Here is a 13992-nt window from a genome sequence, read left to right as displayed (position 1 = left end):
TTCAACAACAACTGATGCCCAAGTGGTAAAGAATCTGCCTGCAATTCCGGAGGCTCATGTTTGATCCCTGGGTGGAGAAGATCTCCTGAAGAAGGGAATGGCAGCCCACTCCAGTATTCTTGCCTGGAGAATTCCATGGACAGAATAACCTGGTGGGCCATAGTCCATGGGATTGCAAAGACTCAGATAAGACTGAATGGCTAACACACACACACACACACACACACACACACACACATACACATACAACAACATATAGAAGGTCATTAGGAGTACTGTCTCATACTGGCTAAAAAGGGCTAATTGTTTTATTTTCAGAAATCTTGTGAGCCAGTTGTGAAATAACTGTTATTGAAAATCGAAATATACAAACCTATATTAAATACATTACATTAAAAAGAAAAGTTTTTTGTCTAATTCTAGTCATTCCTAATTATTTTACTACATTTTAATATGTATTTGTACTCCTGAGTTTATGTCTATTCTACTGGTACGGTGGAAACTATTTATAATGATACACACTTACATGTTTCTTCCCAGTCTTACATTCAGTGATGCTGCCTTACTCACTTGAAGTTAACCGTGGCATGAGACCACACCATGGAAACTGGCAAACTCTTTAAATCAGGATTCACACATATCCCTAAGAGCCAGTTATTCAACAATTACCAGAACAACACTGAGACTTTGCAAGCCCCTGGACACCATGTTAAATTGATATGTATCACAGAAGAAATGAGCAGGTATTGAAAGTTTTAAGCAGGGAATGACAAAAACACAATTCAGTGTTTTAAAAGATCACTGAGATTATAGAACTGAGAGGGGAGGCAAGGCTCAGACTGGGATCAAAGAAAGGAAGATGGAGAGAAGTGAATGTGGATTCAGGAGCTAAAATTGAAGGCCTAGCTCTCATGGTACTAGTATTAACCAATCACAGAAGACTCACATGTGGAAGAAGTAGATTCTCCATGTCCTCTCTACCTTCTGGTTGGTTATGATGTCTTCATTTTGAGCCCAATCTTGTGTCAAAGGGCTAACTTCACAGTTGAACACACTTCAGCCTGAGTCAGAGAGGAGGAAAAAGCCTACATATGGAAACATGAGATGAAGGGACTCATTCCATTTGAAAATAAATTATTTCTGAAGTCACCCATAGCTTCCTTCATAGTTAAACATAATAGTACATGGACGGCAGCTGTGAGAATGGTCTCTAAGATCTGTGACTTCAGAGAGTGTAAATGACAGAGGGTCAAACTTCCTGGCTCTGAAATTGAGCATTTGAGCCGAGACTATGTTTCCCAGGGACTATCCCAGACCATGACTTAACAGCGAAGAGACTCTAAGCTGGCCGGTCGTAGGAGGTGCTGGATTCCTTAACTCCTTGGCTCTCCGCTGGCCCTGCCCAACTTGCCTTAGAAAGGCATGGCCTAGAACTCCATGTCTTCACAAGCACTCTCTTACACTCGGGGTTGATCCTGCATTGTGGTGTGATGGGCCTGCAGTCTTACTTGACTTCCTGATTCTGTCTTGTGTCTTTGGCATATACTGAGCAGCTATGAGTTGGATCCTTCCCCCAGGTGGTAGCAGACAAAAGTAGTGTAGATTCCTGGATACAAGAGAATGTTTCACCTCCTTCACCAAGGACATAGACACCTCTTTCTTCCAGCCTAGAAGCAGCAGATCATTGCCTATGTCTTAGAGTTTAGAGGACTTCTTGCCATCCCCCTAGTGCTGAAGGCTTCTGTTGTATAAGAAAGGTCTGGGAAATGGGTGAGTTTTTTTGCCCAGGAGGGACTCTTTGCAGTCTCTGCCTGCCCTCAGAGAAGCCTATGGAAAAAGGGGCACCAAGTGAGAACAGGCTACGTTGTGTCTGGGGTCCTCAAGTTTCTACCTTGTCATGATAGCACATCCTGCCTTTAATTGCTCTTTAATGTCTTGGCTGTTTTCTTTACTCACTTTTGTGTACTACATCTTTTCCCTGTGATTGGCCAAAGATGGAACAGTCTTTGTGTCCTGTCTACCCTCACAGGGTTTGGAGCTCTTTACAGTTAAGTTTATTTGGTTACTTTGTGATCTCAGGTCTTTGATAATCTCTAGAAAAGTTTTGATTTTTCCAGGTTATCAGGCTTTGTTTCATTTCAGCATGAGATTAATGTTCTCCTATGCTTTCTACAGGGTAAGTCAGAAGGAAAGCCCCCTCCTCTGTTTAAAATCAGTTTAATAACCAGTGGGGAGAAGGGGAGGGGAGGGGAAAATAGGAGTAAGTGATTAAGAGGCACCAACTACTACATATAAAATAAATAAGCTACAAGGGTATACTGTACAACACAGGGGATATAGCCAATATTTTATAATACATTTAAATAAAGGGTAACCTATAAAAATATCAAGTCACTTTGTTGTATACCTGAACCTAACATTGTAAATCAGTTTTAAAAATCAGTTACATTTCTGTATTAGATTTTATCTTTGGATACAGCAGAGTCAGGGATAGAACATATACATAAATAACATATTCTAGACATGTGAAATCATTATGTTATCAAATAGTTTGTGCTCTTCTGGTAGATACTCTAAATTTGTTGAATGAAAACTTAAGAACAATGGAATTCACCATTCAGTATTAGTCCCTGTTCCCATATCTGATTATGAAATAGGAAGACATTTGTGGTATATTTTGCTTCGGGTCGTTATTCAACATGATTACCTTGTCCTTTTTACCAGGTGGTTGACCAGATCGATACCCTGACCTCTGACCTACAGCTGGAGGATGAGATGACTGACAGTTCCAAAACGGACACCCTGAATAGTAGCTCAAGCGGGACAACAGCCTCCAGCATAGAGAAGATCAAAGTGCAGGCCAATGCCCCCCTCATTAAGCCCCCAGCCCACCCATCTGCTATCCTCACGGTCCTGAGAAAGCCAAACCCTCCAGCGCCTCCTCCACGGTTGACACCCGTGAAGTGTGAAGACTCCCAGCGAGTGGTGCCCACTGTCAATCCGGTAAAGACCAACGGCACCCTTCTGCGAAATGGAGGCTTCCCTGGGGCACCAACCAAAATCCCCAATGGAGATATCTACTGCAAACCCAGCAGTAACTTGGACAAGGCTCCCGGGCAGCCTCTGATGCACAGACCCGAAAAAGACAGGTGCCCCCAAGCTGGGCCTCGGGAACGAGTAAGGTTTAATGAAAAAGTCCAGTACCATGGCTATTGTCCTGACTGTGACACCAGGTATCACGTAAAGAACAGGGAGGTCCACTTACACAGTGAACCCGTCCACCCACCAGGAAAGCTTCCTCCCCAAGGCCCTCCCCACCCACTTCCCCCTCATCTCCCTCCTTTTCCACTAGAAAACGGGGGGCTGGGAATAAGCCACAGTAACAGCTTCCCGCCCCTCAGACCTGCAACTGTGCCTCCTCCCATTGCACCAAAACCACAGAAGACGATCTTGAGGAAGTCTACCACTACAACAGTGTGATGTATGCCATTTAAAAGCATTTTTTTTGTTGTTTTTTTTGTGTTTTTTTAAAATTTTTCTATATTATAAACATAAAATAATAAGTAATGAGCACTTTCTACTCAAGCAATAAAAAGCCCAAATATATTTATCCTGCATTCAGCAGAGTGACATAAAAATCACCTGGTAAGTATGCAGTACCTTGTTTATATCCTGAGTATTCATTGTTTAAAAAGTTACATGATCAGAAACCACAGAATATTGAAAAAACTGAATATATCATTTTTTTACAGTTAACCCATTACAAACTGTAGATGTCAAAGATTTTGATTTACTATAAGAGATGGGATTAGATTCATTTTATTCATGCCTGACTCATCTATGCATTAATAACATGCCATACTCTTAACTTCAATGTCATGCTTTTTAATAAGAAATTTTAATACTGAAGGACTGTTTTATTATTTTTTTCTAAAGATGTTTGTCACTAGTTTTGCATAATTAAATGCTGAGGATGATACAAGAAGGTTTATTTTCTATGCTATACAATTATGATCCTATGTCCACCTATATATGTAATGAAAGATTTGGTCTGTGGAAATATATGTCAATAAACAACGGTAAATAATAACAAAACCAAATGTTCCTCGGAATTCAAATGAAGCAGTGGTTCACTCAGTGGTAATTAACATGGTAATTTACATCAAAATGGATAGCAACTCTGACAGAGTTTGGAGATCACTGTGAGTATAAGTCAGAATGTTTCAAATTAAATGTCATAATCCAGGTACTAAATAGGACTGTACACATTTTCATATGGTGTGCTTCCATTTTGGCACCTCAAGGATGATCTAGTGCATGCCAGCCCTTGAAGGTCCCCCTCACTCTCAGCATGCCTCCCGGACGCTCCATAAACCAGCTCACTGAAGCAGTGGGATGACTCACCTCCTGCATCATCAGGCTCTCTGCCTCCCCAAGGGCGTCCCTCTTTTATAGGCGAATCATACGGGAAAATACAGATGTTTCCGGAACAGGATGTTTTTAGCATTTGCCTTAAGCTGATTCCCTTCAGAGGTGAAATATGCCAGGGTTCTTTGTTATTCTATAAAAGGGAGAGAGGAAATCCTTTCCTTCTAATATCCAATAAATGTGCTTCTCTTTAATTTGTCAGCTTAGGTGATACTTACCCAATTCTTAACTACCATGATTTGGACTGATAGTGTGATTTGCCCTGGAGTGAGAAATGGGTTTACTCCCTTAGAATCATGATGAAAGGTAAGTGCCTGGGCAAAATGTGTCCATAAAGTGGCAGGAGTAGAGGGAGTCTTTAGTGGAGATTTGATTATTATGCAACTTAAAAAAGAATACTGTAATACTTTTGAATATTTGGGTTTTGATCTCAAAACTTTAATTTTTGCTGCTGCAGAGAGGTACTCTTCAATCATATTTCTTTGTTGCCTTTTTCAAGTTATATCATAATAATTTGGAATACTATTTTTGAACAACTTCCTATTTAAAGTGATAATATATTTTAAGCATAATTTCCTAAAGAAAATAAGTTTATTTTTTAAAGGAACAATGAAATAAGGAAAAAAAAATAGAGATATCATGTTGAAAATTTACTCTGCATGATTTTTGTTGTGTGTGTGTTGGACATGAAGATAATGCAAGCAGAATAAATCCAACTTTTCAGAAACTTACAGAACACAAGACCAATAATCAAAGACCAGAATGTAAAGTGTATTAACTGTATGATCCGTATGTTTAATAAATGTGGGCCAGGTAAACAAATAATTGACTTATTGAATATCAGAATTACACATATATTCTTAATGTTTTAATGTGTTCATTTAGGCTTGTTATAAGTAAACCCAGGATTTTATCACCTTTCTAGATTTAAATATTTACATCCTTTCAAATGTCCATCTGGTGATAGGCCTTTTTATATTACAGTAGTAGAAGACTTGCTCTTTTCTCTCTTCAGGCCCTCTTTCTTCCACAGCCAATTACTGTGACCTAATAATTATAGTTTGAGACTTTGAACCTTGTGATGTCTTGGAACCAACCTGGACCTCAAAATTGATCTTACTAACAGTCACATATCATCCATGGAGCAGATAACTCATTTGCACTAAAGCAAGTTGAATAAGCTGGATGATTTAAGCTTGCTGGTTAAGGATATTTGAGCCAGATGCTTAGACACAGTCTCTGAAGTTCAAAGCCATCTCTCTTCCTCAAATTTTAGACAAAGCTACCTCATAAAAGATCATCTTTTTGTGTTTGATTAGTGACATATGCCAAAACCACAACTCCTGTTTTTATTTAACACATTTATAAGTTACTGGCCTGTAAAGCTGCGTTCAGCCTCAGCGTTAAGACAGTTACAGTTGCTGACCTTCTTCTCTTATTACAGTCTATCACTTAGTCAACATTAAATGGTAGATTACAGCAAGTGTTGGGCATTCTTTTTAGTTTTTTGTTCCCTTTCCTTTTTATTTTATTTTTTTTCACTAATGTATAGAATAGAATATATTGGGCCAATAGGGGTTTTTTGCCCAATAATTTTTTAACATTCACTGGAACTTAGTCATGCCTCTAAATATATATAAACTTGTAAAACATGGAAAGTAATTAACATAGAGTGTCATAATATTTGCCTGGAAACTTGCAATTAAAGTGTCGTAAGTGGCAGTGCAGTTTTTGTAATCAGCCAACTCTTGCTTTTGAAATTTAAATTCTGAAATGCAAGTTCTGCATGTCATTTATTAAATCATCGTAAAACATGGTCTATATTTTTTCTTCCTTAATATACCAAAGCAGGATTTTTTTTTCCCCAAATCTTTAAGAGCATGGTCTTTTTTCACATCATGATTTTAACTCTTTTATTCTACTCCATGGAGTAGTATACCAAAAAGCTGACCTCCATATTCCTTTGGAAGATAATGTTTCTACAAGATAAAAGTGGTAGTACTGCTTATGACCGCATCTCTTTATAGTGAAAGGTAGAACATATGGCTCAAAAACCTATATCCATTAATTAAATTGGAATAAGAAAAATAGGCAGAGGCTGAGGTGGTGAGATGGTTAGATAGCATCACTGACTCAATAGGCATGAATTTGAGCAAACTCTGGGACATGGTGAAAGACAGGGAAGCCTGGCATGCTGCAGTCCATGCACATACAGCTTAGCAACTGAACAACAAGGAAAAATTTTGTCTTGTTAGTTTAAACACAGATGGTCCCATTTTTGTGATGAGAGGTTATTGTATCTCCACTGCTAAGTGGTGAAAAGAAAAGAAAGTTGACCAAAGTTCTCTTCCATCTCTCAGTAGTTATAGGAGTTATAAAAGGAAATAAAACTGATTTTTTTAGGCCATGCTTAAGCTAAATATAAAATACCTGCTAAAAAATACAGGGCATGGAAGAAAAGAAATTCCCCACTCTTCAGTCTGATTATATTCATACCTCCTATTAGTTTAATAATAGTCTATGAAAAGATGTCTGCCATTAACTGAAGCGATTTAATTAACCTGAAAAATCTTGGGTTTGAATTATGCCTGCATCTAACTGCTTAAAGAATAAAGGAATAAGGCACTGTACATTATATGGCTTTCTTTAGACAAATCAGTAGTTGCTTTTAACATCACCAAAAACAGCAGCTACACAGTCTCTGAAACTCTGCAGGACGTTTTATCTGCATGTTCTAATTATAGCTCTTGGATGCTCCGTGAAGAAAAGGCTGAGTAGTTCCACATGTAATTGCTCTGGGAATGATGTAATCAAGTCTTGAATCACTGCCTTGACTGAATTTTTTCCCATGGAATATAGGCAATAATGCAATGTCTTGTATTTGTCCTGGTTCGGGTTTCTTTCCCGTTTCTCTGGTCTTTCCCCAGTTTCACATGCTGTAATGTACACTCAAATTTGTAGCAAAAGATTGCATTGTTGTGCATTTGTACCTAGTGATGTTTTCTAAGTGAGGAAACGCTTTATGAGCAATAAAATTCCATATCACATAATTAAGTAAAGTACACAGAATCTGACGTTTACTAGATACTGTTGCAAAATCACAGACATTTTTTAAGTCCATATGGAACTGTGACACTGTATTCAAATTTTTAGACTAAACCTTTCACGATTTTAGAATTGTGTAAGTTGCCTGATTCTGAAATAATGATAGGTGTGATACTGCCATTTGGGCAAGCAGCAGTGTTGAACATAAAACTGCATTGTTACTGTTTAGTCGCTAAGTCATGTCTGACTCTTTTGCGACCCCATGGATTGTAGCTGACCATACTCTATCCACAGAATTTCCCAGGCAAGAATACTGGAGTGGGTTGCCATTTCCTTCTCCAGAGGATCTTCCCGACCCAGGGATCAAGCTTGCATCTCCTGCATTGGCAGGTGGATTTTTTTACCACTGAGCCACCAGGGGAACCCATAAAACTGCATTAGCTGCATTTTAGTGGAGCATCCCTTAAGAAGGGTGTTATTTCATTGGAAGCACTTGGATTTATCATTCCGGTCCTTTTGGATAAACCTAGAGCAGAGAAGGCATTGGCATGGAAGAGCCTGGTAGGCTGCAGTCCATGGTGTCGCTAAGAGTCAGACACAACTGAGCAACTTCACTTTCACTTTTCACTTTCATGCATTGGAGAAGGAAATGGCAACCCATTCCAGTGTTCTTGCCTGGAGAATCCCAGGGATGGGAGAGCCTGGTGGGCTGCCGTCTACGGGGTCACACAGAGTCAGACACGACTAAACTGACTTAGCAGCAGCAGCAGCACAGTGGAACATAAAGAAGCTCTGCAAACAATATTCTCTTTAAAACATAGTTAGATCAACCTGGGATATAGAACTATGTGAAGACCAAGCAAAATACATAGGAAACTTTGCTTATGACTTGTGACTTCCAGACTGATCAAAGATGGGTAAACTAATATTTTTAATCTTTTCTGAAACTTTACATACATTAGCTTTTTCTAATTCTCATATGAATGTATAAAATAGAAATTATTAACCTGATTTAAAAGTGAAGAAATCCAGAACCTCAGTTTCAGTGCTTTGTCAAAACTGACCCCTTAGTAAATGACTGGCTGGCATTTTATTAATAGTACCAGCAGGACTTCCATGTTTTTTTCCCCACAATATCAGCATTTAATTGTGTTCTTTAGAGCCCTGAACTTTGCCCTTTTTTTCCTTTGTTCTGAGGAGTTATTTTGACTCTTGAAAGGGGATGTCTAATATTATTTTGACATTCCTAATATGTTTGATCTTTGCAGAATGTGAAAGGGATTTCAGGCAATTTCCCTACCATCAAAATGAATGAGCTGTTGAATAATTCAAGCTTCATTTTCTCATGTGTTATACCAGAGGCGTTACCTTTCTGGTTTTTTATCTTAAGTTCAAAGGCTGTCTATTATTCTGGATTATTTTTCCCCTAACAAGTTCTGATTTTATAGTAGTAATACCATTTGACACTACCTGTGTCACTTCCATTACTGGTATTTCATTTAGGAGTTTCATCTGTTTAACATTGACCCTGACAGCTAATAGATCCACTCTGTGGATCTATCTAAAGAACCAGTGCATTAGAGCTCTAATAAAAGCATTTCCATCCTTTTGTTATTAGACTATAGATAGGTTTTTTCAACTATTTGATGATGTAGTTGTCAATTATCCTAACCACCAAAGGGAATTTGGGGTCAGCTAAATAAAACATCGTGTGCCCTTGGGTAGGTTAGAGTTGATGTTGACAATACATGCTATCTAGCCCTTATCAATGGTTTGCCTTGGGTCATTCTTCTGTGTGTTTTTGTGTTATTTTTCCCTCATAATATCATTTTTCCCTCCTAAAAATGCCATGTCTTAGACACTGTATTATTATCTACATTGTACAAATGAGGAAACTGTGCCACTGCTGTTCAAGGTCATAGAGCCAGGCGGTGGTCACAGCAGGATTGTAAGGCAGGAAGTCAGCTTCCACAGCCCACATTGTTCACCCCTTCTCAGGACTGCTCAAAGCACAGCCCCTGCACTGTGCACAGGTCATCTATAAAGCTTACAGACATTTAAGTGAAACTTACTTGAAAGATGCTGGCAGATAGAAAGTAAAAACATAAGCCAAGATAGACGAGTGCATGCTGTGGTAGCAAACAACTGGTATCACAGAAGCATTGAGCTGTTTCTCGTCTACTCCAAGTTTACCCTGATTCCCTCAGATTCTCCAGGGCAGGTGTACCTCAGGTGGCCATTCAGTGATCCAGGCTGGGTTGAATGTGTCTCCAGCACCTGGCCATGCGTCCTCTTCCAAAATCACCACGACAGAAGAAGAGGAGACTGCAGAATCTTAGCTGTTCCTTTTCCTCAGTCCTTGTTTGTGTCATTGGCCAAAACTAGTCATGTAGCCCTTTCTGTCATCCCCATATCCTCAAGAAAGGAAAGAATATCCACATGTGGGTGAGTACCAGTCATTTCAACCATGGTTTCCAAAGGAGTAATTTTTTGGCATGTGTATAATGTGAATATGTTACAGACTTCCTTTTCTTTCCCTTTCATATTACTTGACATTTGTTTAATCTCACCATAAGTTACAATGCCATGTCAGTTTAAACAAAGAAGGAGAGAAAAGATGTGACTCTAACAGCCTTGCTAAAAATTTAATGGAGGAAATTGACAGCATTTATGAAGATGACAGGTAGATTTTATCTCAACCTTAGCAGTCCATTCTAAAGATCAGTCCTGGGTGTTCCTTTGGAAGGAATGATGCTAAAGCTGAAACTCCAGTACTTTGGCCACCTCATGTGAAGAGTTGACTCATTGGAAAAGACTCTGATGCTGGGAGGGATTGGGGGCAGGAGAAGAAGGGGACGACAGAGGATGAGATGGCTGGATGGCATCACTGATTCAATGGACGTGAGTCTGGGTGAACTCCGGGAGTTGGTGATGGACAGGGAGGCCTGGCATGCTGCAATTCATGGGGTTGCAAAGAGTCGGACACGACTGAGCGACTCAACTGACTGACTAGCTATCATAGTTGAATTCTGAGATTATTCACCAACATATATGTTTTATTTAAACATTTGAGGAGTGCAATTTTTGAATGAAGAATTTTTCAGTATATTAGGATACTATATGAATAGCTATCCTCATAACGATAGATCAACCTTTGACAACTTATTTACCCCAACTAGTAAAAAAAAATATGACTTTCTACTACAGAAATTTGTCATAGATAATGTAACTTATGTCATGTTTATAATGTTAATTTATAGGATAAAAATGTAAATTTGAAACCAGAAGATCTAGATTTGAGGTTCAGTTTTCCCATTTCCCATGTGTTCTTGGTCAAATTGCTTAACTAGGTCTGAAACTGGCTTTCAAATGAAGATTAACTGTGTTATTTTCTACCTAATAGGCAACCCAGTCTAGTATTCTTGCCTGGAGAATTCCATGGACAGAGGAGCCTGGTGGGCTATAGTCCATAGGGTCACACAGAGTCGGACATGACTGAGCCACTAAACACAGCACAGAGTTCTTGAGTCACTATCCACTTGCCTGTGTGTACTCTGGGCTCACCCAGTCCTCCTTTACAAAGTAAGAGGCAAGAAGATTAAGATCAGCAGAAGGATGCTGCAATTTCTCAAACCCCAAGTGAATGTCTATGGCATCAGAACCGTAAGCTTCCATTCTTCTCAGACAGCAGTGCTGAAAGGTAAAAATGGATGAAGCAACACGGGTAGGCAGTTTTAGGTTTCAAGAAGTCTGTACCCTGTAGCACAATTGAGCAGACAAAAATCACCAAATCATTCCACCTCATTCTTTGCATACATCAGAAACACGTCCCAAACTCTTCCTCTAGGTTGGTGCTAAGTAAATTATGTATGGCAGCATAGCTAATTACTGTTTACTTTATGTCTTGGTTTAAATTCCATTATAGTATTTGCATAGGATGAAGCTCTGCTGACAGAGTGAGTTACATACAAAGTTCCATCATTCTTCTGCTTTATTTGCTCAAATTCCCACTATTTTCCAGCTCATGTCTCTTTCCTGATGTGCATTTCCTCTGCCTTATTTTGTTTATACCTTCATGAGGTACTTGTTCCCCAAATTGCCTGATACCACACGTATTATTTCTACCAGAGTAATACTGATAGACTAACCATCCTCTACTAGCACCCAATTTCCTAAACTTTTTTCTATGTGTGTGTATGCTCAGTCGTGTCCAACTCTCTGTGACCCCATGTACTACAGTCCTCCAGGCTCCTCTCCAGGCAAGAACACTGGAGTGGGTTGCCATTTCCTACTCCAGGGGATCTTCCCAACACAGGGATTGAATCTTTTTCTTCCTCACTGGCAGACAGATTCCTTAATGGTGAGCCACCTGGGAAGTCCTTGTATTTCTCCTCTAAAGGATACCTTACAACATGTTGTTATAAGGCCCTAATGATTTAATGAATGTGAAAGTATTTTGCTAATAGTAAAACCTCAGTTTATACTTCTTACCAAATTACCATGTTCTGTATTAATCATGGATTGAGTTGTCTTTGCCTAGTTTGATGCTAATGATATTTTATTCATCTCATTTATAAATAATCATTTTACATAGTTTTTAAGTTACTATTTTCAAGTAAGCCTAATAATTTTTTAGAACCCTCTTAGTTCAAATGTAGAACTCTCATTCTTGACTTATTAGATTTTGTGAATTAGAAAATGAACATGCTAGAAATTCAAGGTGACTACAATTGAGTCCAGTTTATTAAACTGTTTTGACAAGTATAGCTTAATTTTAATTATTTATGATAATATTTAATAGTACATGAGTAAATTCATTTATAATATAATTTATCAAATTAAATAAAGTCTAATACCACTGGGCCTTTATAACTCCTAAAAATGTTTGGTCAAATAAGAGATTAAATCATCAAGCTTTTGTTTAAAAAAAGGAATGTCTGTGTTTGTGGTTAAAAACATTGTCAGTGATATTAGTAAAATTTGACTATTAACTCTTATTTTGCCTTAAACAGAGTGTGATATACTTGACTACACTGAAATGGTGTGGTACCTCCCCAAAAGACTAAGAACCAAAAGTTATTTGATCACAGTGATTTATGACTTAAGTATAAGTAAATATTGCTAATAGCAGTCCAAAATTATCATCCAAAACAATTATTTTCCAACAATTCAAGCCACTCTTAAGGACAAAAGTGGAATATTTGGATTTCTCTCACCTTTGTTTTCCGAAACTTTATAGTTATGTCAAATAATGACTACATTCTGCCTAACATTTTAAATATAGTACTGATATTCTTTTTTTAATAGATTTATTTTTTCCTGAGTGGCTTTATTATCAGTATTACAGAAAATTAGTATTAAATTAGTATTAAATTTAGTATTAAAATACTAAAATAGCTCTTCTATGAAAGTTGCTCAGTCGTGTCTGACTCTTTGCAACCCCATGGGCTGTAGCCCACCAGGCTCCTCTGTCCATGGGATTCTCCAGGCAAGAATACTGGAGAGGGTAGCCATTCTCTTCTCCAGGGCATCTTCCTGACCAGGGATTGAACTCGGGGCTCCTGCACTGCATGCAGTTTCTTTACCATCTGAGCCACCAAGGAAGCCTATGATTTTCCAGTAGATCTTCTAATTATTAAAGCTCCAATTTTCAGCTGGATTTAAGCTGGATTTAAGCTGGATTTGGATACTCCTTCTCCTTTGGTCCTTTTCTTTTACCCAAGTGATTTGAATTTTTTGCCAGTTCGTGTGTGTGGTTGTGGGTGGGTGTGTGGTAATGCCATACTCAATCACACTCTCCTCATGGAGGCTTTTACCCCCTGCGTTTTGACGTTACATTGCCTCCTGTTTGTCACTCATACTCTTACCTCAGCTGCCAGACTATTCTGCAGATCAGTATCAGTTGAGTCACTCAGTCATGCCCAACTCTTTGCAACCCCATGAACCTCAGCACACCAGGCCTCCCTGTCCATCACCAACTCCCGGAGTTTACCCAAACTCATGTCCATTGAGTCAGTGATGCCATCCAACCATCTCATCCTCTGTCGTCCCCTTCTCCTCCTGCCCCCAATCCCTCCCAGCATCACAGTTTTTCCAATGAGTCAACTCTTCGCATGAGGTGGCCAAAGTATTGGAGTTTCAGCTTCAACATCAGTTCTTGCAATGAATATTCAGAACTGATTTCGTTTAGGATGGACTGGTTGGATCTCCTTGTAGTCCAAGGGACTCACAAGACTCTTCTCCAACACCACAGTTCAAAAGCAATTCTGCAAATACCAACAGAGAAATTTTCCTTTCACTATTTCATCTCAATCCAGAAAATTTCAAGACTCAGGATAATCTGCTGTTTAAAATTCTTAAGTATGGGCTTGGCAGTTCAGTTCTAGCAAAAACCTTTCAGAGACTTCTAATCTAGGGAGCTAATTGGAGAGTAAAAGCTTTTCCAAGGCACCTAATCTAAGGGAGCTCAACACTAGTAAGACTGCTCCCGCCAAGTAGTCAAAATGGCCAACCTCCTGG

The 13992-nt window shown here is 38.9% G+C and overlaps 1 protein-coding gene across 5 annotated transcripts in view; it reads left to right on the top strand.

Moving 5' to 3' along the window:
- Positions 1-13992, top strand: part of PRR16 (proline rich 16) — a 292995-nt gene that overhangs the window by 181229 nt on the left and 97774 nt on the right. For 2 of the 5 annotated variants that reach the window (XM_024995060.2, XM_059888699.1), the window contains exon 3: positions 2725-4118. In XM_024995060.2, the coding sequence (XP_024850828.1) occupies positions 2776-3480 (705 nt within the window). In that variant the 5' untranslated portion in view covers positions 2725-2775 and the 3' untranslated portion in view covers positions 3481-4118. Of the gene's footprint in view, positions 1-2724; positions 4119-4630; positions 4735-13992 lie in introns of those variants that run through there. The other 3 variants (XR_001500638.3, XR_001500637.3, XM_059888698.1) reach the window with 3 other exon arrangements.

Source organism: Bos taurus, chromosome 7 (assembly GCF_002263795.3).
Source record: "Bos taurus isolate L1 Dominette 01449 registration number 42190680 breed Hereford chromosome 7, ARS-UCD2.0, whole genome shotgun sequence".
NCBI classification, from domain to species: Eukaryota; Metazoa; Chordata; class Mammalia; order Artiodactyla; family Bovidae; genus Bos; species Bos taurus.
This window is presented reverse-complemented; position numbering and strand designations above follow the sequence as displayed.